General features: G+C 36.2%; 2 protein-coding genes across 2 annotated transcripts; both read right to left on the bottom strand.

Moving 5' to 3' along the window:
- Nucleotides 1-247: 247 nt before the first annotated feature.
- Nucleotides 248-8,561, bottom strand: LOC121261009 (calmodulin-binding protein 60 B). Its single transcript, XM_041163142.1, has 9 exons — nucleotides 8,413-8,561; nucleotides 7,931-8,066; nucleotides 6,511-6,586; nucleotides 5,936-5,994; nucleotides 4,122-4,615; nucleotides 3,877-4,037; nucleotides 3,594-3,797; nucleotides 1,984-2,215; nucleotides 248-1,242 (listed from the first exon to the last, which is right to left on the bottom strand). Exons 2-9 carry the CDS (start codon nucleotides 8,041-8,043, stop codon nucleotides 653-655), a joined length of 1,929 nt encoding a protein of 642 aa, XP_041019076.1. The 5' UTR covers nucleotides 8,044-8,066; nucleotides 8,413-8,561; the 3' UTR covers nucleotides 248-652.
- A 3,238-nt stretch (nucleotides 8,562-11,799) lies between these two features.
- On the bottom strand, nucleotides 11,800-20,100 carry LOC121261008 (bifunctional dethiobiotin synthetase/7,8-diamino-pelargonic acid aminotransferase, mitochondrial). The gene is given in 15 exon segments (XM_041163141.1): nucleotides 11,800-12,139; nucleotides 12,848-12,960; nucleotides 13,850-13,984; nucleotides 14,326-14,457; nucleotides 14,550-14,683; nucleotides 15,590-15,736; nucleotides 15,810-15,925; nucleotides 16,314-16,408; nucleotides 16,601-16,749; nucleotides 17,122-17,242; nucleotides 17,470-17,550; nucleotides 17,750-18,011; nucleotides 18,192-18,362; nucleotides 19,307-19,713; nucleotides 19,716-20,100. Coding segments are annotated over 15 exon segments (2,565 nt in total). The 5' UTR covers nucleotides 20,034-20,100; the 3' UTR covers nucleotides 11,800-11,955.
- Nucleotides 20,101-21,871: the final 1,771 nt, after the last annotated feature.

The raw sequence follows: 21,871 nt of genomic DNA, 5'->3' as shown, positions 1-21,871 counted from the left end.
TTTTCTGGTTTGATACCGTAGCCAGGAGTCGCAAGATGTTTACCTTTGCTGCTGCTTCTTCTTCTTCTTCTTCTTGACTTTGAGGCGAGGTCGGTTGCTCAACTTGCTCCAATTAAAGTTCAGTCCAATCTTATCATACGCCATCAAATTATTTTGAGGTAGAATAATAAAATTTAACTCAATGATATTGCAGCTTCAATAGCAATATTTTTCGGTCTTTCATCTGAAGAAGTGGAAAAATTGAAAAAATCAGCAAATAGAACTAGCATAATATTAGAACCCACCATTCTTGTACAATGATACAAACAACAAATTGAAGTCATACCAAAAATGTTCCCCTAATCAGTCAACAAGAAGAAAGGGGTCATCAATTGAAAAGCACATTTACCTAGGAACCCAAATGCAACGATATACCGTTCACAAAACCAAAGGTATGGTGATGAGAAAGCATCTTAATAGAGTGAAGGGTGATTGACAAAAACTATACATGCAAACTGTACAAGAGAACTCCTGCTGTATTTACAACAGAGATCCCCAAGACACTGAAACCAACAAGTTTGTTGGCAATCATTAGGAGTATTGATGATTTGCAAAAGAGCAAGGCAGCGCCAAGGTTAGAGGAGAAAACCTAACTGCATCCTCATAGCAACTTCTATTCATCGTCTAACTCAACAAGTTGTGCTCGCTTCTCAGCTGCTTTCTTCCTGATAAAGAAACCCCACCTCATTGCTGCCTTAATCTTCAACCACCCAACAACAGCTTTTCCAGGTCGCCCACGATCCTCATCATAGGTTGGCATCGGCGATGGCATGTATGATGAGAAAGTGAACCCATCCTCCGGCATGTTAATGGAGGCATGACCTCCCATACTAGAGATTCGGAGCAAATGCTGCATATCGTCATTCTCAAGCATCTCATGACTTATAATGCGAATCTCTTCCTCTGAAAAGAACTCATCGACTCCCTTGCCCCGGTTTTGTGACCAGTCTTCAAAAGGATTAAGAGTGGATTGTTGAGTTGTAGAGTTACTAGCCTGAAATCCTGATGTAGATGATTGTGGAGGACCAAGGGCCAGTGCAACAGCACTGTTATTATGTCTTGCACTTTGGGCTTGGTGAGAGTTGCTTATCAAATGGTCATGTAGTGCAAAAGAAGTGCTGTCAAGCTGGCTACGAGAATTTGAATTTACAATCTGTGACTGGGTTGAATACCTCGTTGCCAGAGTATCATTGTACCCTAAAGCTGAAGAAAAAGCAACAGACAAACAAGGAAAATCAAAAGTTAGCAATTCAATGTCAAAATCAAACACATCAGTGGTCCTGCACCATCTCAATTGGGTGGATGTTAAATAATGCACACATTCAAGGGTGTACAAAGTGGGGTCTGAGTGTGTTTGTGTGCGCACATGCACGAGAGAGAGAGAGAGAGAGAGAGAGAGAGATCAACAAAGACAAAGTTTACCATCATCTACACACCCTTTGCTACCTAACTTACAAATTGGTACAATCAGCTGCTTATTTGTTATGTGGGCACCAATCATCCACAGACATCTCGCATAATGACATCTCTAGTAGAATGGGAAATAATATCCACGAAAGTGGAAAAAGAAGTACAAAGTTTCTCCATGGATAGCTTCCCCAGCTATCAAACAGATTAACTGACAAGAGAGAAGGATACTTTTTTTTTTTATTGGTGACGAGAGAAGGATAATACCAATCCAGCATATCTACATCACTATGAGATATCCTCCTTTTCCAAAACAAATCTTCTGAGACAATCCTCATAAAATCTTTACCGGGTTGACTGTATTTTCAGTAACATCTATTCATTATAATCAAGCAAGTTATCTCAACCCAACCCCTCCTTCCATCCTCCCAATGGCCACTCACAAAAAAAAAAAAAATGAAAAGCAATATAAAGGAATAATCCACACATTTATTTCCACACAAAAAAGCATGCTTTTATGTAGCCAGCAATGCTTACCTCCAGCAGGTAAGCCAGAATCCATGGGAGGCTGCTCTGAAGGAACTGGCAGGCTTTGTAGATGCAGTTGATGATCCAAAGCACCAGAGTAATCCAATGGGCTCATATCAAGTTCATTCCGGGATGCAATGGGCCTCTTATTCTGCTTGAAGCTCAAGAGTGCCTTGCCATCATACTCTATGACTTGGTCCCAATGGTCATATGCTTTCTTTACCAGCATATCTAAATAGACCTGGAATTACAAAACCAGCACCTCTGATGATTAGTTTTACCAGAGAAAACTAAAACAGACTGCAGATTGTAAAAAGTTGTGTACAGTGTACCAGCAAGTTTTTAAACACAGCAAGTGACACTAGCATTTATTTACTTAAGACTAAATCACCTGTACTTAAAAACAAGAACCTCTTCTACATCACTTTATTTACAGGACATATCACGATTAAAATCACAGCATCTCATGGCACTCATGGTAACTTAGCTTCTCAACACTTGATGTCATTCTTCTTTCCTTTTGTCTTATGTAAATGTTTACTTCCTAGTGATTTCTGTGTAGTAAGTCTTAAACTAGAATAAGAGCAGTACACCGTGTCTAATGAAGGTATGTGACTTAGAACCAATGCATCAGCAGAGAAAGCCAACAAAAAACAGAACCATGCTCTCCTCTAAATTTGATCTAAGATGTGCTTCATATCTGACAACAGGTAATGTTATTCACATGCCCTCTCCCAGATTTCTATTGCGAGGTTTACAATGTGACAAAAGAACAATTGGAGAGAATTACAAAGAATCAGGTTACATAGCTGCCAAACTCAAGTTGGCTATTGACATATTATTTTCTTCATATCCTAATACAAGCAGGAACCAAGTGAAAGAGCTATCAGAGGAAACATGCTATAAACTTTCCTGAACAGGAAAAGGATACAAAGAAGACCTAATTGAGGGGACATGGGGTTGGGGGGAAGAGATAGAAGGAGAGATTATGAAATGAAAATGAGAGAATTATTTGCCAAAAGGCCTGATCAAAAGCATTGTTTGCCAAAAGGCAGTTTAATCAATGTGGCAAAAACTTAATCATTGACTGTCATCCCGAATCCAAGGAATAAAAAAGTTTGAGGCAGCAGGGATCAAGTCTGCAGTAAATAAGGCAGGTAATCATGGTAAGCCGCAAAAGTTTAAAAAAAAATGATAATCTGCCGACGTTGATTAAGTTCATTACAAAATAGAAAATATTGAAGCTGGCAGATAGCAATGAGGACTTACAGAGAGAAATTTTTAATTTCTTAAGAGTAGATAATATACACATAGGTTTCAGGATGCCAACAGAGCAATATTTTTGGACCCAATTTTTAGAAGGCTGGCAAAACTGCTACCATTGAACTCTGGTTCACGTGACATTTCCTACCCTTCTAAGGACAGAGTGGAAGATGAGGTAGTAGGTTCGGCACCCACTAGCAGTGTACATAAATAACCCATCAAAAAGAAAGAGAGAAAAATGGGGCAAGTAAAACTGCTATAGCACCACCGGTATAAAAGCAAATCCTATTAAACTTATGGCACGTAATGACAAGATGTAATGGTCAAAGAAATCACATCACATATATCAAACTCACCTTCTGGCTCTCAGAAAGAGAATTGACAGAAAAGTATTGCTCCCCGTTAATAAGGCCGGTCAGTTCATAGATGTTGTTAAAAACAGCACCAACATTTCTTCCATCCTCTGAATAGTAAACATAAAACTTCCCACTCAGGACACAAGTCTTTGCATGCTCTAAGAGAGCGTCCCACATCTTATTTGACATGCCACTACCAAGGATCTACAGAAATAGATATAAACATATCAGAAAAAAGCTAGAAAGCATGAAAATTTAATTCAAGAACAAATCCCACACATACAGCACGAAGTTTTTGTGGGTCTCGAACCACAAGACGAAGAAAATCTTGAACTGTGAATATTCCTTCATTGTTTAGCCTCTTGTGGAATGACCCTTCCTTGCCAATTTTCTCCAGTCTCCATACTTCATCATCTAATGCCGGTGGATAGTGCTTCTTGTACACTGACACAAGAAGAATATGAATTGACACAACATTCCAAAACAAAGAAGAGAAGGAAGAATTGAAATGACAGAGTATGAGCATACATTCTCCTCTGTGATCTTTAACAGTAAAAGCTTCCGTCTTTGCTTCACGTATGCGTATGCCCTCACAAAATCCAGAGGCAACCTTCAAGCCAAGCCTGAACTTCCTGCTCCTTATCCAACTTGAGTTATCTGTAAATGTGAGTTCCCCTAGCGTCCCCACACCTTCCTTGAGTGTCACTTGCAGGTCCCCAGTCAACAAGGGTCTCTTACCTTCACGCTCTTTCACCACATGGCTTTCAAATTCTTCTTGGGACCAGCCTTCATCAACTTCATTGTTAAAATCACCTTCAAGTACAACAATATCTAGTTTGACTGAGGCTTCAAGTCCAGATGTAATAACATGGCCAGTGTTTGCATCAATCAATACAACATGGATTGCAGCACCCTGCTCGCCTTCTACTTTCCCTCCAGTGAAGAGAGGAAGAGACAATCTGGACTTAAACTGCAGCTGCAAGTTTCGTCCATCTGGACCTTCAATCCGTTTTGGGGAAGACCTGAAACCTTGAGTGTTAGAAGAATATACCACAGATGTAAAAAGGTTCATTCAAGCCGAATGACAAAATTATAGGCACTAAAGTGAGTTATAAATAATAAAGCCTGAACAAAAGGTTATTTGCGCCAAAATCCCAAATATCTAATATTTAGAAGAAGATACCAAGTAGGCCCCATTCTCTGAATTTCCTGAGTTGGATAGAAAGCTACTAATAAAAATGAACCATGAAATATGATAGAGCTTTCACAGCAATGAAGCAGATAAATAAACCACCATTTCAAGAATGCAACCATTTATATTAACTGATAGAAAACCATCTTACAACTCTCCTGGAATTTTAGTTCAACTTAACTCCTTATAGAAAAAATTATCCCTGATCCTCAGTTAAGCCTTTTACTTGTAAAAGGCCACCAAAAGTGAGGGTTGGTCAATAACTGGGGTACCATCCTCTTCCTAAAAAGGAAAAATTTCTTCAACAAGCAGAGATTAGCACAAAGTTGCTCGACTTGAGTGAGCATAATCACCCACATCACCTTGATTTGAATATTAAAGGACCATTCAACGGGTCAAGGGCAAATCGCACATGGTTCATGTGATTAGAACTACACGGGTGTGTGTAGAAGCAACTTACTTGCTGACTGAAATACCATTCTATATATTTTTTCATAAGTATGAGATTCTATTACATCCTGAGAGAGTTCATGCTTTTTTTTTTTTTTTTTAATGTTGGGGAACCTCTCCAAGGCAAGGCCCTTCGGACCCACCCCTACAGAGTAAACTCCGGTCCCGTGCACCGCACCCTTGGAAGTTTTCCTATACGGAACTAGCTTACCAGGAGGTGTGGCCCCAAAGGATTGTTTGCACCCATGAAGTGTTGAACCTTGGACCTTGAAGGGAGTGATACCCCAAGACCAAAGCCTTCACCACTTGGGCCAATCACGTGGGGCTTGAGAGAGTTCATGCATATTGGAACCGGTTTTATGCTTTTTCTTTATATAAATCTGCCCTCAACACATCAGTCAACAACTTTTTTGATCAGTAAACAAACCCTCAACACGTCAGTTAACAACTAAAAGTGGGTAAGCCTCTTACAAAACTATAATATAATTTGAAAAATCATCTTTCCTTTCCTTATGTTTTTTTTCCTTGTAGCTAAACATTCAAGAAATTAACTATTCTAATCCCCAATTAAAAGTAAAGGGACATAAATTCAGAGTTTTTTCTTTTATTTTTATTTTTATTTTTTTGGCACGGGGAGAGGGGGGGTTACTGACAAGAAAAATAATAAACTGCCCAAAATAGGATCAAGAATATCTTAGACCTTCCACCAATTCTAGCAGGGCCTAATTTTGCCAAAGCACGTTCCACTTCTTCACTGACCTGTTGAGCATCAATTGCACTGAACGAGTGAGAAAAACAAGATGTGCAATACACAAAATGAATCGAAGCAATGGATTAAAGTATGCAAATTTTAAAACTTGTCTAGAAAATGAAAATGAAAAAAATACACAAATCAGTACAACAAAGGATAATTCTATAAGAGTCGTGCTACACCCACCGAGGGTGTACCCCAACAAAATCTCCCAAGAAGGCCATTTGGCCTTTATTTTTTTTTTTTTTTCATATCCTTAAATATTTTTTAAAAAAAAAATTCACAACATCATTTTTTTTATAAATAAATTCACAACATCGTTAAAAAACACTTCATTAATCATTAAGGAAAAAAAACACCTATTGGGACCCACTGTCAGGGCCCATTATTGGTGGGTTTAGTGTTTTCCATTCTATAAAGGAAACCTCAGAAAGATGATTTAAGCATAAAATAATAGCCAACCCAAACCCATAAGAAGAAAAATAGATTGTAAATAAACACCATGTAAAATCCATAGAACTTACAACTCTACGAAGAATAGGTTCCAAAGATGAGCATAGCTTTTGCAGACTATCCACTTTTAGAGCTTCAACAATTACGCTGCATGACACGTATGGTTTTAAATAAAAAGGAATATGCATACTAAATAAAACTGAACTACAACATTTAGCTTCAGAACATTAAATGCAAAACGTGAGCAAAGCATTAAAAATAAAAAACTACATTCTAACATATATATCTACATTAGTCATACAGAGATGCATATCAAGTACCTGAAAATAAATACATAATTGCAAGTGTGTGCGCGCACGCCAGCGCATGTGGGGGAAAGCAAATCATAGATATATGTCATTGAAATGTAACACAATTTGGATTTTCTCTGCAGCCTCCTTTTTTTATAAGTAGGTTTTATCTGCAGGTCTTTTAGTCTACAAGATGGGGGGAACAAGGCATTGATTTAGCAACACCAAAAATCCAAGATCCTACTGGGACTAAACACGCATTTAATGAAGTTGAGTTGTCTATATCTGAGCTAAAATTGTAATTCTTTACAGTTTGCATGTGTGGTCTAAGTGTTTGGAAACGCCTCTTGTCCTTCTTTTGTAGATTTTACTGAATTTGATTGTAACTTTTGAGGGTACTCCTTCATATACTGCCTGGATACTGAGGTCTTAGCTTTTATCACCTAGTTCATATTACTTATCCAAAAAATTGAAAAATAAAAAATTAAGGACCCGCCAGACTGTAGTTACCACTAGATTTTGCTGGGTTGACACCTCAAATTAAATGTCTAGATTCTTCATATTGTAGCAGGGAATATTTATAAGCCTCAAATAATTCTCGAGAACTTTAAGTAGACGTGTAGAATATCCGAAAGCAACTTATAAAGAATTAGACAACACCCTACAAAGAAGTACCGTCCTGTGATGGGGGCTCATGTGGTGATGACACACGGCACTTCTTAAGGGCAGATATTAGCCTCCCATGTAATGAGGCAACGCGTCCTTGATTGGTAGGATTTATCGAAAAGGTTGCCCTTGATATGTTTTGAGGGCAAATTATCACTCTTTCTTTCAAAAAGGCAAGCCCGCAAGGCAACGCGTCCTTGATTGGTAGGCTTTCGAAAAGGTAGCCCTTGGTATGTTTTGAGGGCAAATTATCACACTTTCTTTTAAAAGCCAAGCCCGCACCAAGTTTTTGTTTTTTGTTTTTGTTTTTTGAAAATATGTCCGCACCAAGTTCTGATGCACCTAAGTAACAACTAACAAATCTTGAGCTACACTTGTCTTAATAATGGAACTCCTCTACTAAAGCAACATTTTAGATTTTTTACACTTCATAGTTCATTTAACATATTGAAAGAAGAAGTATCAACAAACGAAATCCCCCAAACACAGAGAAGCAATTCAATGACAAAAATCGTATCAAGAACAAGGATTTTACCTTGCGAGAGCGGGCCGCTTGCGCTCCGGCTGATCATCCTCTCCTCCTCCCCCCTCCAAACTCCTCTTCCCTCTGCTCATAGATTTGGTCCTCTCCATATACCGAGTCTGCATTTATAACCACACGCTTCCCAGATCTGCAACACCCCAAAACCACACTAAATTCACTTAAAAAAAAAAATCCGAGATGAAAACCATACTCGGCAACCCTAGCATCACTCCACACACAAAAACAAAAATATGGCATCTTCAGCACAGATCGACGAAACCCTTAATTAAACTCATATTTCGAGAATTCCCTAAAGTTTCGAACTTCCAACTCCCCCCACCCCCCAAGTTTCGCACTATTTCCAGAAAAATATATATATAAATCACTCGAAGAGAGATTGATGCCCCTCCCCCAAAACAAAAACATAATAAATAAATAAATTCCTTCTTTTTGGTTTTGTAACTTTCCTACAAAGCAAGAAAGTGAGGGAAAACCTCTTCGGAAATTTTTTACTGTTTGGTGAGCGAGAAGATCGAAAGGAATGTAAGTAGTAACATTATCTGAAGTCTTGGTTTGGTCTTAAAGACCCCTTTTTTGTCCCAGTGTACCCTTTGCTGGCTGCTGGAACTTTGATATAATCAACTGCGCCCCTAGACCACGGTAGTCGACATTCTGAGTCACGGAGTTTCACCTATTAGAGTTACTTTTCATTTGACTTTTCAGTTCTGATTTACATTCTCCGTCAAAGAAAAGAAGAAGAGGGAACCATCGTGTTCTGTGCAGCACTAGATTATTTCTCGTAGATGATTGCTAGATCAATTTCCCGTATTGGCCGTTGCCTTCGGACCGTCCGAAGGATAAGCTAGCGTGAAATCTTGACCGTACGTTAGCCTCGACGCACTTGCCACGTCAGTTAGATAACATAAATCATGTTTCACTGACGTCACCTCAAGCGCTTTAGCTTACGTCTAACGGCCAAATTTCGATTATTGCTACTTTCGAAGTATATAGTTTTTTTGGGATCGAAACATTTTGAGTATTTAGCTTAATTAGAATACCATTAATATAAATGGAAAAAAAAAAACACAAAGATAAAAGGGAAAAATGAAGTACATTCCTTATGTAAGAGAAATTGTGAAAAGCTTTGTCTAGTTAGCTGTAGTTTGTATAATGAGTTGTGATGAGATGAGTTGAAATAAAAATTAAAAGTTGAATAAAATATTATTATTATTTTAAAATTTTGAAAAAATTAAAATGTTTATTATATTTTGTGTAAAAATTTAAAAAAATTATAATAATGAGATAAAATATTTTTTCCATCCAAACAAAATTAATCTTAACTTTTAGGATTTAAATAAATCAAGTTTATTCGAGAAAATAGTTTCTAATTATGAATAAATTTACAAGAATGCACTAAAAATTAATGTTTTGAGAGAGAGAGTAATGGAATGGAGTTTTATTACAAATCAAAAACTGTTCACATCACACAACTCACACTTATAGTTTTTTCATAGGGTGTGAGAGTGTTTTTTTATATGGTATAGGGGTGTTTTTCATAAGGTGTGGGATATGAGATTGTGAATAGTAACTGATGAAAATAATTTTACAATAGCTAGTCCATTTTTTAGTAAGTTAATGATCGAAAAGCCAATAAATATTCAAAGGATAATGATAGACTTACTACTTTCTACTACTTATTTACTATTTTTTTATTATTTTCTTTTACTTAATAGTTAAGGAAGTGACTATTAGTAAAATTGTATATTTTTTAAATTTTTTCTTAATGATTATGGAAGTTAAAAAAATATTTAAAATAAAATAATAATAATTTTTTTAAATATATTATAAAATAATAAATAAGTGATAAAAAGTAGTGAGCTTATCATTATCACTGTCCAAATAAACTTATAAATTTTATCGGTCTAAATCGTAATGAAGAGATCATAATTAATCAGCAATCTTCAGTCAACGAAAAGCATCAATCAATCAACGAAAAGCATCCCTAATTTGCTTGTAAAACAGATTAGGAGACAAAAAGCAACAAAAGCACGCGTGAAAACTTTAAAGTTTCGCAGAAATAGAGCGGCAGCAGCTATCTTTTCACTGAAACACGATTATCCGAAATGAAAGTAAGGAGATGTTCGAAGGATACGAGGATGAAAATTAATAAGATGATTCGTTTACGTCTCTCATGAGTCTCATCCTTCTTTCATTTCTCTAGAGACTCATCCTTCTTTCATTGAGAGAAATGCTTCAAACAAGTCGGGTGTTTTTTGCCCTTTACACCGACTAATAGAATTTTAACGCATAAGGAACTTATGTGTATCATGGTGTATGCGACTTTAGTGAATTTTTTTTCTCTCCCTTCGTCCCAACTTCCATTTTTTCATTTCCTCCTGTGTCTATTCTCTCATCTCCTCTCCTCTCCACAACCTAGCTCTCCTCTCCTCTGTCTCTTTTTTCCTTTTTCCTTTCTCCCTTCGTCTCATCTCCATTGAGAGTGATTTGGAACAAACTCATCTCCCTCCCTCAACTCGATCTGGAACCTAGTCGATTTTAGTAAGTACCTGTAAGTTTTTTACTTATTTATTCTGCATATTAAAATGGGTTGTGGTTGTTATTTTGAATTGCTCTGAAACCTGTTCCCGTGAAGTTGAAGGAGGATAGCAACTCTGATGCTTGAAATGGGAACAAATAAAGAGTAATTTGCAAACAAAGAGTGAAAAAGTAACTAACCACCAGCAAAGAGATCTATATGAAGAGATGGGCGCACATCCTTTCATTGAAAAATGAAGAAATCGGCTGTGGGGAGGAAGCCGTGGGAGGAGGGGGAGAGAGAGAGGGCTGGAACGTGTCCTTTCAAAAAACAAAAGAATAAAATGAATCCCTGCCATGTGTGTCAGTTCCTCATCCTCCGCAGGTGTAAAACAGAATTTCTCAACCGTCCGGTAGCTCCTCTCTCTCATTAAATCCTTAAAGCTTTACAGTACTACTGCCGAGGAGTCGTTGGCATCAATTCTTGTTGACCGTCTCACATTTCGCTTGTGTCTCAGAGGCTGCTTCCACGTTTTCAGTGTTTTCCCACAGAAAAGGTGCAACGTTAGGCGCCATACCAAACATTTTACTCTGTCGCCATATTCAAGCAAAATTTGACCCCCTGGCTGCATGAAAAGGAAAGGAAATCAAGAGAAATGATTTACCCACATTATTTTATACAATTATGTTTTAAATAAAGGATATTTTTATAAAATATCTTATAAAAGTAACATCATTTTATAAAAATATATTCATTTTATAATATTATTGTATAATATATTGTATATATATTCTTACTTGAAAATTAAATGGAGCCAGCCATCAAATGTGATTTGACCAGAAAGTAATAGGAGTAGGGGAGCCTTAATTACCTTGATCCTCACATTCTGTGACTAGGGTCAAGCATCTTTGTTTATTTACAATTGGTGAGAGAGGGTAATTCATTCAAAACCACCAAAATTAAGAGCGTTACCTAAGTATTGCTAAAAAGAATTTATTATAAATTAGTTACTATTCACTCTCACACCTATAACTTTTTTTTAAATTATAGGAATATTTTTTATAAGGTATGCGAGTATTTTTCATAAGGTGTGGAATTTGAGATGATGAATAATGACTGATTAGAAGAATTTTTCTTGCTAAAATATTTATATAAAAAATAATTAATTTTAAACTTATCTCACACATCAAATTCTACCATGTCAACACATAATGCCATGCCCTTCATATCAAGATGCAAATAAGACTCGAGAACTAATGAAGCCAGTTGCTCAGAGAGCAAGGCCTTCAATTGTTTCAAATTAATCTTTATCAAGAAGCAACGTTTCAAATACCACAAAAGCACAGATGAAGAATTTCGACAATGTCAATGATTATAGTTCCTTACAAATAGGTATTTATTGATTGTGAAGCCTTTACATATAACAAACACCCAAACTCCACGGCAAGAGAAGAATTTAGAATAGCTAAGAATGACTCAACTCCCATAAGTCTCGGAATTTTTAATACGCCTTGATTTGGTAAAACTGCTCAAGTCCTTTGTAAAGTTTGACGAGTAAATGGCTGCAGATCTCAGGAGATGTGCAGGGCCCACACATGAGATATATGACATTACCCAAGGGCCTCGTGTAAACACCATCTTCACGGAGTTTCTGAACAAGAGAGCTCGCATATAGCGATGCGTACCTGTAAAACAACACCTGATTAGAGCATAACTTCTTGAACGAGGGAATACAGATCAATTTACAGGTTTGGGGACTGTGAATTGGAACACAAGCACTTATGATGCCCTTTGGCAATCCTTTTCTTGGCCAGTTGGCACTCAGTGAGATCAAGTATAGCATGTCTCCTCATCAGTTATTTCATTCTTTCTTTCTTTCTTTTACCACGTGTTTCAAATGAGTTGGAACTGGAATCATGCACTACACAAGATACTGCCTACTCTTGCTTGTAAATCCTAAAATCATCAGATCAATAACTATAATTTTTAAATAACCATAATTGCTAGATTGGTGTACTAGGGGTGAGGCAAATCCCAGACCCTTCATTAGTTAGTTTAGCTTTCCTGCTTTTCAATGGAAATCACATCAAAAAATTGCATTCTATTCGATCCTCTCGTTTGGTTACTTGCCTAATCTGGAACATCCTACTGATGATTTCAGAGCTATGGTGAACCATATGGGGCCACCATGCACTGCTTATTATACAGTTACAAGATAAAGAAGTTGCACAAGTACAAGATGCTTCAAGTAAGTTTGTGGACAATATGTGCATTACAAACCTTCTAGCTAATTTGATGGGGAAATTTTTGTGGTCTGCAAGCTGTGCTACCATGATAGTTACTAGAAGATAATGCTAAAAAATAATCCCAAGGAGAAGCTAATCAGACCATACCCAGCATTACTGCCTTCTGCTCGGAGTTCCAGGGCGAAGAGAGTTCCCAAGGCAACAACTCTTTGAACTGCAGGATGTGAAGAGATCTGTCCCACCAATTCTTCGTCCCATAACTACAAAGACAAATGATAATTTTATGGATCCCATAAATAAAAAAATCATAGCACAGTCAATAAGGCGAACATCAATGAATTTGATAGCTATCAGTCAGACCTAGGGTATACTCTGATAAGATGTGTGATGCTTTGTTTCCTTGGGTGGAGCGGGAAGGGCGAGGGAGCAAATAACATTGATGAGTACATCCATAAGACTTCAAAATTGAAATTACAAATAACATTGACAAAATGGAGCTTGAAAGAAACAGCAGACCCTTCAGAATTTAGGGGCTTGAGAACTAATGGAGGGCTTCTCTAGCTCAAAAGAAAATTATAGGCATCTCTACAGGTGGTAATTGAAGCTGGATATATTTCAACTTTGGTAGTTGAAACTTTTGAATTAAGGTAGATTCATATAAGTTTAAAACATGAGGCGGTACAATCTATAGTGATCTAATGAGAGATGGGATGGGAAAAGATTACACTATCTTTATGAAGATTCGTTGATTTACAAATTTAACTTTTACTTATGGCAAGAACACAGAACAAGTGACTATGATTAGACAGTTAATATCTTAATTGGATTCCTCTTGTATTAATATATAAATATGAATTTATGATGTATTATCAAACAACTATACTGGACTAACCATAACCTTACCTTGCACCTCGTGGTTCTGGCATGAACGAAATACTATTTTGTACAAAGACCAATGGCAAAAATCTATTATATTTATTTTTTCAGTAAGGTTGGAGTGATTGTATACCAATGGCAAAAATCTATTGCATTTATTGTATAAACTATATAAGGTTGGAGTGACACGATGCATAATCGTATACATATATAAGCTCACGGAAGATTTGTAATATACAAATTCAGAAAACAAGCAAATAAAAATCAGCATACCTCTCTAAGTGACCTTCCCCCAGAATTGACATTAAGGTTTGTCTGCGGATCTTTGAACCATTTTATGGATTTAGCAGCTGCCGTACACCCCATAGCATGTCCAGAATACGAGTGTCCATGTAAAAGGGCCATTAGCTATAACCAGAACGAAGAGGATTAAAGAACTTTATAAAGCCTTAAATAGAATCAGGAGCTCCAAAGAACAAGAGTGTACACAATAGGGAGAGCACAGATTCTCGGATACGGGTGGTATTTCAGATTTTAAGAATACAAAGACCACAAAATCTTTGTTTCCTCGTACATAACAACAGAAAGCTTTAAAGGGCTGGGTAAAAGCAGTCAAAACAAATAAAATGGTCATTCACTGCTTAAAACACTTTATCCTTCTATGATAGCATTATTATCTATACATTTTTTTATTTTTTGAAAAAAAAAAAAAACAAAAGAAATCAGGGCAACCCAGTGCAATAAGTTACCTTTGAGTCTGCAAGGAATGAGGTAAATACAGCATTTGTTGCCAGTGTGGTAGCCAAGGGTATAACCCCACCAGTCATCAGCTTCCCAAAGCAGGCTATATCTGGGGCACAACAAAGTAGTTCTGCTGCAGTCTGCAAGGAAAAAGAAATCCAGTCAATTAAGTGATCTAGACAGAAACAGAACAAGGAAAAAGGTAATGCAATGTCTCTAAAGGGTAACCAACCTCCTTTCCCAGACGCCAGAAACCCGTAAAGACCTCATCAAAGATAACTGGAATTCTTTTATGCCGGCACTCATTAGCAAGTACCCGCTGGAAAAGTGGATCAACCATATGCATTCCTCCAGCACCTTGTATAACTGCATGACATTCAGAACATCGAATGAAAAAAAAATGTGTAGCTTCCTGGCAAAAGCAGGTATGCCAATAGAAAATAAAGCATATAACATTACATGATCTCTTCCATGTCACAGATACAAATACCAAACATTTTTTTTATTGGCACCGGGTGTCCAAGAACAAGGTCCCAACTAATCCTAGGAGTGCACAGACCCTAGACAGAGTTTCCCGTAAGTGCACCTCGGGTAATTCAAGGAGAAGTTTCTCCAGTCCAATGGCCCTAGAAATTGTTCAAGAGGATTCAAACCTTAGACCTAGAGGGAACATACCACTAAGACCAAGACCTTTACCACTTGAGCCGACCCCTAGGGGTTAATACAAATACCAAAAAAATCACATCCATGCACAGTCCAGTGTGCAGGTGCGCATCCACTGATACCAATATTAGCAAAAGATCTGCTTCTATAGAATTATTAATGCTGAGAGTCACAGAACGCAGTAATTCATATATAAAACAACCCCATTTACAATAAAATATGAAAAATCATATGAGCCAGTGAATTGAAAATTTTGGGCAGTGGTCTCAGAAAATGCACATAAAATTGTGCGAGAAAGAATTTTCTCAATGAATAACGATAAAGTTTTCAGAACAAAACGAGAACTAGTTTATTTTGTAATGTGTATGATTATATGTGTAAGATTCAAGCTGGTGCAGCATATCTGACACAATTAGTTTTAAATTTTAATGCAGTAGATGACATCAAAGTCAGAATCAGAATGGGACTCATCATATCCTTTTCAAGTTACAAAGCATCAAGAATAGAATGAAGCTGATGAAAAAGTTTATTTCAGTTTCAGAAGGTTCAACTAAAATGACAATTTACCAGAGATAACAGACAACAAACTAACAATATGACTTATCTTACCTGGTTCCAAAATCAGTGCTCCTATATGGTTAAACCTTCCTGATCCTGAATATTGTGATAATTGTTTTGATATATAAGATGAATAAATTTCAGCAAGATCTGACCCATCCCTTCTCTTATGAAAAATATCATCACGCGAATTGAAGGCTGTAAAAAATGTCACATGGACATGAGAGATGGCACTGAAATGACAATAAACAATAACAGCATATGTGTTTACCTATATTTTCAAGTTTCGAAGTCTTGAAATGAAATCCTTCAGGTAAGGCAAGATTCCATATACTGTTGCACATATAGACTGTGGGAGGATCCAGAAAAAGGCCTCTTCCAGTGTACCTATAAAATTCATGAACAAGATTGATGATTAATTGTTTTCCATTGATAATATTTATCTCTTACTTATCAAAAAAAAAAAAAAAAAATTGTTTTCCATTGATAATTGATTTTTCTGGACAAGAATGAGGAAACTGTCCTCTCAAAATATTTGCAAAAACTATATGATGACCGAATTGTTTCAATGTCTTAATTCTGCTTTTGTACAACAAATGCATGAGTTATTCAAGTGTTGACTGATATCATCTAAAGCCTGGAAATACATTTACGGAATCATAGAAAAGTAGAGGCCTAATACCATTTATTGACTAAAACATCTCCAAAATGTAAAACATAGAAGAAATAGATTTGGTATTTTTCAATACATGCTTTTGTCACAAAGTGACTATACCATGGTTGCTGGAGGAAGCCTGTATAAGAAGATGGTGCTTGTGCTTCCATAGCCCCCAAAGTATCACCATGATAAGATCCTCTAAGAGCTAAAACCTGTGAAAAAAAATTAACCCACCTTAGTTAACAGCTTATCTTTTCTAATTTAAGGGAAAAATCTGAATGCATACAAAATAACTAAAAACTGCAGTACTCCTTTTATCACAGAATATAACTATCTAAGAACTGCTTTATCACAGAACATGAAAACTAGCAGTAATCAAGGGGAAAAAGATTAGCAAGGCCCACCATAAGCTCAACACCTCTTCCAGCCATGTTATCCTTGTGAAAATCTGAAAGAAGTCCATGATCGAAGGAAAATTTACGAAATGCCATCTTGAGAGCGATTTCAATTGCCGTAGATCCATTATCTGAAAAATATGCTCGGGAAGCCCAACCTGAATGCAAAGCAACAGTAGCATCATCACTATACATCAACTACATAGGAAACAAAGAATAACACAAGAAATTCCAAGAAAATAAATGAGAAAAACAAGCTGCTCTTAATATATCCTTGGATCCTCTCCACCAACAGCATTGTCTTTGACTGACCTTAAAACTAAGGATGACAGTATACTCAAAGACAAACATTTACTCAAACATACTTGATGAGAGTCATCTACAAAAATACAGATTCAACTGATAACTTGAGACAGCCTCAAGTATCAAGATATTTCAAAAATATGTGTGCTAATAATTTCAAATTATTTTTAAAAAAGAAGATATTTTTTCCTAAAAATGGATGGGAAAAGAAAGAAAAGGGGACAAACCTTTCCCGACTCCTTCAAGCAAAAGCTCTGCACATTCTAAGGCTGGCTCATAAACATTCTCAGGAAACATCACATGGCCAAATCTTGCAGCAGCATAACCCATATCTCTAGCAAGCTCAGTCTGAAATCACCTAGACAAAAAAACAACATTAAAAACTTCAGAGATACAGCCACTGAAGATTATGAATTGGAATAGCTCTGTGCTTTGGGCAAACATCTAATTAATAAAATGATGGGGAAATCATGTCAGCACAGCAACTGGATGGTTTGGACAGAAGAAAACTTCCAATGCTTTGGGTACACAATTCAATGAACAAAAAGATCTTAGAAGCTATTCACGAGAACGACCTGTAAAGTAGCATCAGGTCCTTGAGTCCACCAACTAGCACATGCGTCAAACTGTTGTGTTATGAATTCATTATTATGAGCCTACAATGGAAACATAACAAAGTTAGTTTTTCCTATTACAGTAGTCGTCAGTCACAGCATAAGATGATTAAGAGAGACAAAAAAAGGGTTAGAGACAAAACAATTTCAAAAAATGAGGAAAGTAAATGGCAAAAAATAAGAAGAAGAATGAAAGGAAAAAGGAGAATATCAACCGATTGACCATTGCTATGACACAAACCTTGAAAACCGCAAAGTTCTCACCATATCGTGAATCAATCACGGTAACAGCTCCTTCAGGTACAAGTTTGTGCTGAGTGAATGGCCACCAGAAAATCTCCCCCGCCTTCTTGGGCATGTCATGCAATCTCTTAATTCTCTCTGAATAAGTTGATAACATTTTTTCCTTCAGAGAATCAAATACACCACGAGACTCTTCAAACCATTCCATCAGGTCATTTGACAGATCTTCAGGAACAGGTGGCAGGACAAGTACAGGCACCCTTAATAAAAACAAAGGATAATAGGTGTAAATCCCCCGTAGTACACATGAAAAATTACAAATATTGGATGATGAAAGAATGTTAACAAGATAGTGATGAACATGTTATAGTTCGCATATAAGTCTGTAAAAATTCATATAGTGAACAAAAAGGGAAAAAAGTTAGTAAGAGCAATTTTACCTATTTCGTAGATAAGACAACAATGGCACCTCATTTACAAGGCCATGATCTTCGAAAACAACAGCAGCAATATCATAACCTCGAAGTTTCAAACTCTCATAGGCTGAAATGGTTCCAGAAATACCACCTAACCGCCCATCTCCAACAAGAATAGCAGGTAAACGCAAAGGCCTGTCAATAAGTGTAAGATCTGAGCTTAAGGATCACAGAGAGATTTTTTTTATAGGTGAACAACTAGATGTTTAAGCTTTAAAAACAGAGAAATAATTTTCTGCCTATAGCAGCCCATGTTAGACACATTGGTTATTGGTCATTGTTGAGTAACCCATTTAACGTGTATGTCACCCATTTTTCGATCTCCCTCACTTATATTTGTGAGCTTGGTCACTGCATTCCAGAAATACAAGCCAGCTTCTGTCCAGATTGTATTATAAATGACAGTAGGACGCCTGCTCTACCTATATCGGACCAAGAAAATCTCATATGCCTATAGTGGCCGACCATTTTAGCAAGCGTGAATCGACGAAGCATTGAACAGCAGAAATTCAGATTCGATAAGGCAAGTGCAAACCACTTTTTTTTTTCTGTAGAGAAAACACGAGTCGGTCTAGTGTACGGCACTAAAAGGATAAATTATTAATATCGTCAACCAAAGCGACACCTGTTATAAAGTACCACTTTTTCATTAAGGTTTTTTCTCTTTATGAAAATTCGTTTAGCATTTCCCTGCCTTCGTCACTTGATATGATCACTGTTTCAATACACAACCAGTAGTCTTGAGCAGTCAGTCAATTCATCAGAAAGACATCCGATGTCAGATTCAAAATCTTAATCCAAATTTTTTTTTTTTTTTTTGATAGGTAATAACAAATAGCGCCGTTGCCAAAAAATCTTAATCCAAAAATAACTTGAGCAGGGCAGAAGTCAAAACAATCCCATATGAAAACTTGCATGAGATAGTGACTTTATTATATTCAACTAATTTGGAAAAGAAAAGGGAAACTAGGTGTTCGCCATTCAACAAAGGAAACACCAAAACTCAGCCATTTGAACACTCGTCTTCAATTTTGGGCCAAAAAAGAATAGAAAACGAAAAAGAAAAAATGATCGCGCACCTATACAAGTCACATTGAAGCGACCCGGAAGGCCCCGGACTCGCAACCCCGCCAGCACTCTCAACCACGCAGAAAACATCCATTTCCTTCCTCGCATCTCCACCACCTTCCAACTCAACTCTCAAGCACTTGTGCAGCGTATCCATTACCACAGCGTCCTCCACCACCCCGCTCTCCCTCTCAGCTGCCAAGTGCGGCGATACGGCCTCTCTCCAAGCGTACAAAGTCTTGCAAACCAACTCAGAAACCGCACCGCTTCCCCCCTCCCCCTCGACCCTCCTCTCCTCGTACCACCCCAGATTACCCATCCCACGCTCGCAACTCGTACCGCACCCGTAGCCCAAAACAGAATTAGCGGCGGGGAGGGAGGCTCTGAGGACGTGGTTGGAGGAGAAGAGGGGGGAATGGGCTGGCGGCGGAGAGAGAGGTGGGAGAGCTTACGGAAGACGAAGGAAGAGTCTGAGTCGGAAGGGAAGCCGGTCTGGATAGGCTTGAGGTAGAGGAATTTTCGAGGATCGGAAGAGGATTCGGAGAGGAGAAAGGAGGCGGCAAGGCCGGCAGAGACAAGTGTTTTACCGAGGGAAGTGTTGGCGGCCCAGATAAGGAATGTGGGGTGAGAAAGAGGGAGGTAGAGAGGTGTGCGAGTCACGGGTCTGTTGGTGGTGGTGGTGGAGAAGTTCTTGAGGCGGTAGCGGCGGCAGAGGAAAAGGTGGGAGAGGTGGGGCATGTTGGTGGGAGAGTGGCGGGCTTTGGGTTTTTGGGGTTTAAACGAGTGGTACTGGAAAAATTAAATAATAGGAGTTTAGGTTGGCTACGTACTGTGTGTGTTGGGGACCGGATGAAAAGAGTGATGTATGCATGACACTGCCAGCTACACGATTTAGGTGAGATTTGTATCTACCTGAGTTAGAAGATGTTTTGGATATTATTTTTTAATAATATTATTATTTTAATATTTAAAAAATTAAATTATTTATTATATTTTATATAAAAATTTAAAATAATAATAATAATATAATATAAAATAAGATGAAACATTTTTATTATTTAAATAGAATCTAAAATATTTTAATTCTCTCTTATTTTTTCTTTTTTCCTTCCTCATTTTTTGAGGATACTTTTACGAAGGTGTTAAGAAGGTTTTATTTTTTTTTTATAAAAAATTATCTTTATCATCATTCAATATTCTTTCGTTATAAATATTTTATAAAAAATTCTATAAGTATTTTATAAATATTCTTTTATTTCAATATTTTATAAATATTATTTTGTTATATATTAAGATATCATGATTTTAATATATTTTCACCTCTATACTTTGGCCTCTCCTGGTCGATGCTCTGGTTCCGTACTTGGCCACGTGTCACTCTCTTGTTAATTTTTAATAGAAAATTGACGGAGATACTTAATTATAAGTTTTTATTTTATTTTATCTTTATATATGAATAGTGCGAAAGTTAAAACCTATAATCTTGATTTGTATAAACATAAATTATGGTGCTGATTTTATCTCTATCCCAAACAAGTTTGATTTTGCAATCAACGAAATAATAAAATACATATTTATAAAAATTGTAGTAATAGAAGGGAATCACAAGAGTTTTAGTGTTAGTTTAGATTCAGAGATAAGATAAAATGATTTAGATGAAAGATACAAATTAAAAAAAATATTGTTAGAATATTATTTTTTAATATTATTATTTTTTTGAGATTTGAACAAATTGAATTGTTTATTATATTTTGTATGGGCTCCGTTTAGATTCGAAAAATATTTCATCTCATCTCATTTTATCTCATAATTAATACATTCTCAGATTCTCATATAAAATATAATAAACAATTCAATTTATTAAAATAATAATAATAATAATAATAATAATAATATTTTATTTAATTTTTATTTATCATCTCAACTTACTATTCAAATCGCAACTTAAAAGTTGTGAGCGGTTAACAAATGAGAAAAATTTTAAAGATATTGCAGGCACTCACTAGAACGTCACTCGTAGGCATTTCTCTCGTATATATATATATATATAAAAGGACATCGTGCCCTGCACGTGTGTATAGTTTAATTTTGCATAATTATTTATTTTTTAAACAAAACAATTATTTTAAAAAGTAGATATACTGAATTATAGAAAAAAAAACTCAGCACATCATCTCTTATACTATACAATAATATGTAATATCTCATTTTTACTATTCAATTTAAACATATATATATATATTGATGTTTAAATGTGTGTGTTTATACATCAAGACAAAAATAAGAAATCACATATTGATGTGTGATATGGAGATGATAAATAACATTTATTTAAAAAAAAATCATTTTAAATCTAATATATTTATTTTAAATCTAGCTGATGATTTTTAAATCGAGTCAAGTATTCTAAAATCTTCTAAATATTTCACTAGAATCATTTTAAATGAGGTATTTGTAGTGTTATTGAACAAAGACTGATTTTCAAATAAATTTTTTTATATTTTAGAGTTTCGAAAATAATATAGTTTTAAGAAATTAAATTATTTAAATGATTTTATTATTTTAAGAATATTATT

The sequence above is a fragment of the Juglans microcarpa x Juglans regia genome, chromosome 4D, assembly GCF_004785595.1.
Source record: "Juglans microcarpa x Juglans regia isolate MS1-56 chromosome 4D, Jm3101_v1.0, whole genome shotgun sequence".
NCBI classification, from domain to species: domain Eukaryota; kingdom Viridiplantae; phylum Streptophyta; class Magnoliopsida; order Fagales; family Juglandaceae; genus Juglans; species Juglans microcarpa x Juglans regia.
The sequence above is the reverse complement of the archived record's forward strand: the minus strand, read 5'-3'. Positions and strand labels throughout refer to the sequence as shown.

Excerpts from the sequence above, each read along its gene's own strand:
- LOC121261009 (XM_041163142.1), bottom strand. The coding sequence starts at position 8,043 with ATGCAGACTCGGTATATGGAGAGGACCAAATCTATGAGCAGAGGGAAG. Across the intron at positions 4,038-4,121 it reads TAAAGATCACAGAGGAGAAT|TGTACAAGAAGCACTATCCA; the intron begins GTATGCTCATAC and ends TTCTTGTGTCAG. Across the intron at positions 1,243-1,983 it reads TTCTGGCTTACCTGCTGGAG|CTTTAGGGTACAATGATACT; the intron begins GTAAGCATTGCT and ends CTTTTTCTTCAG.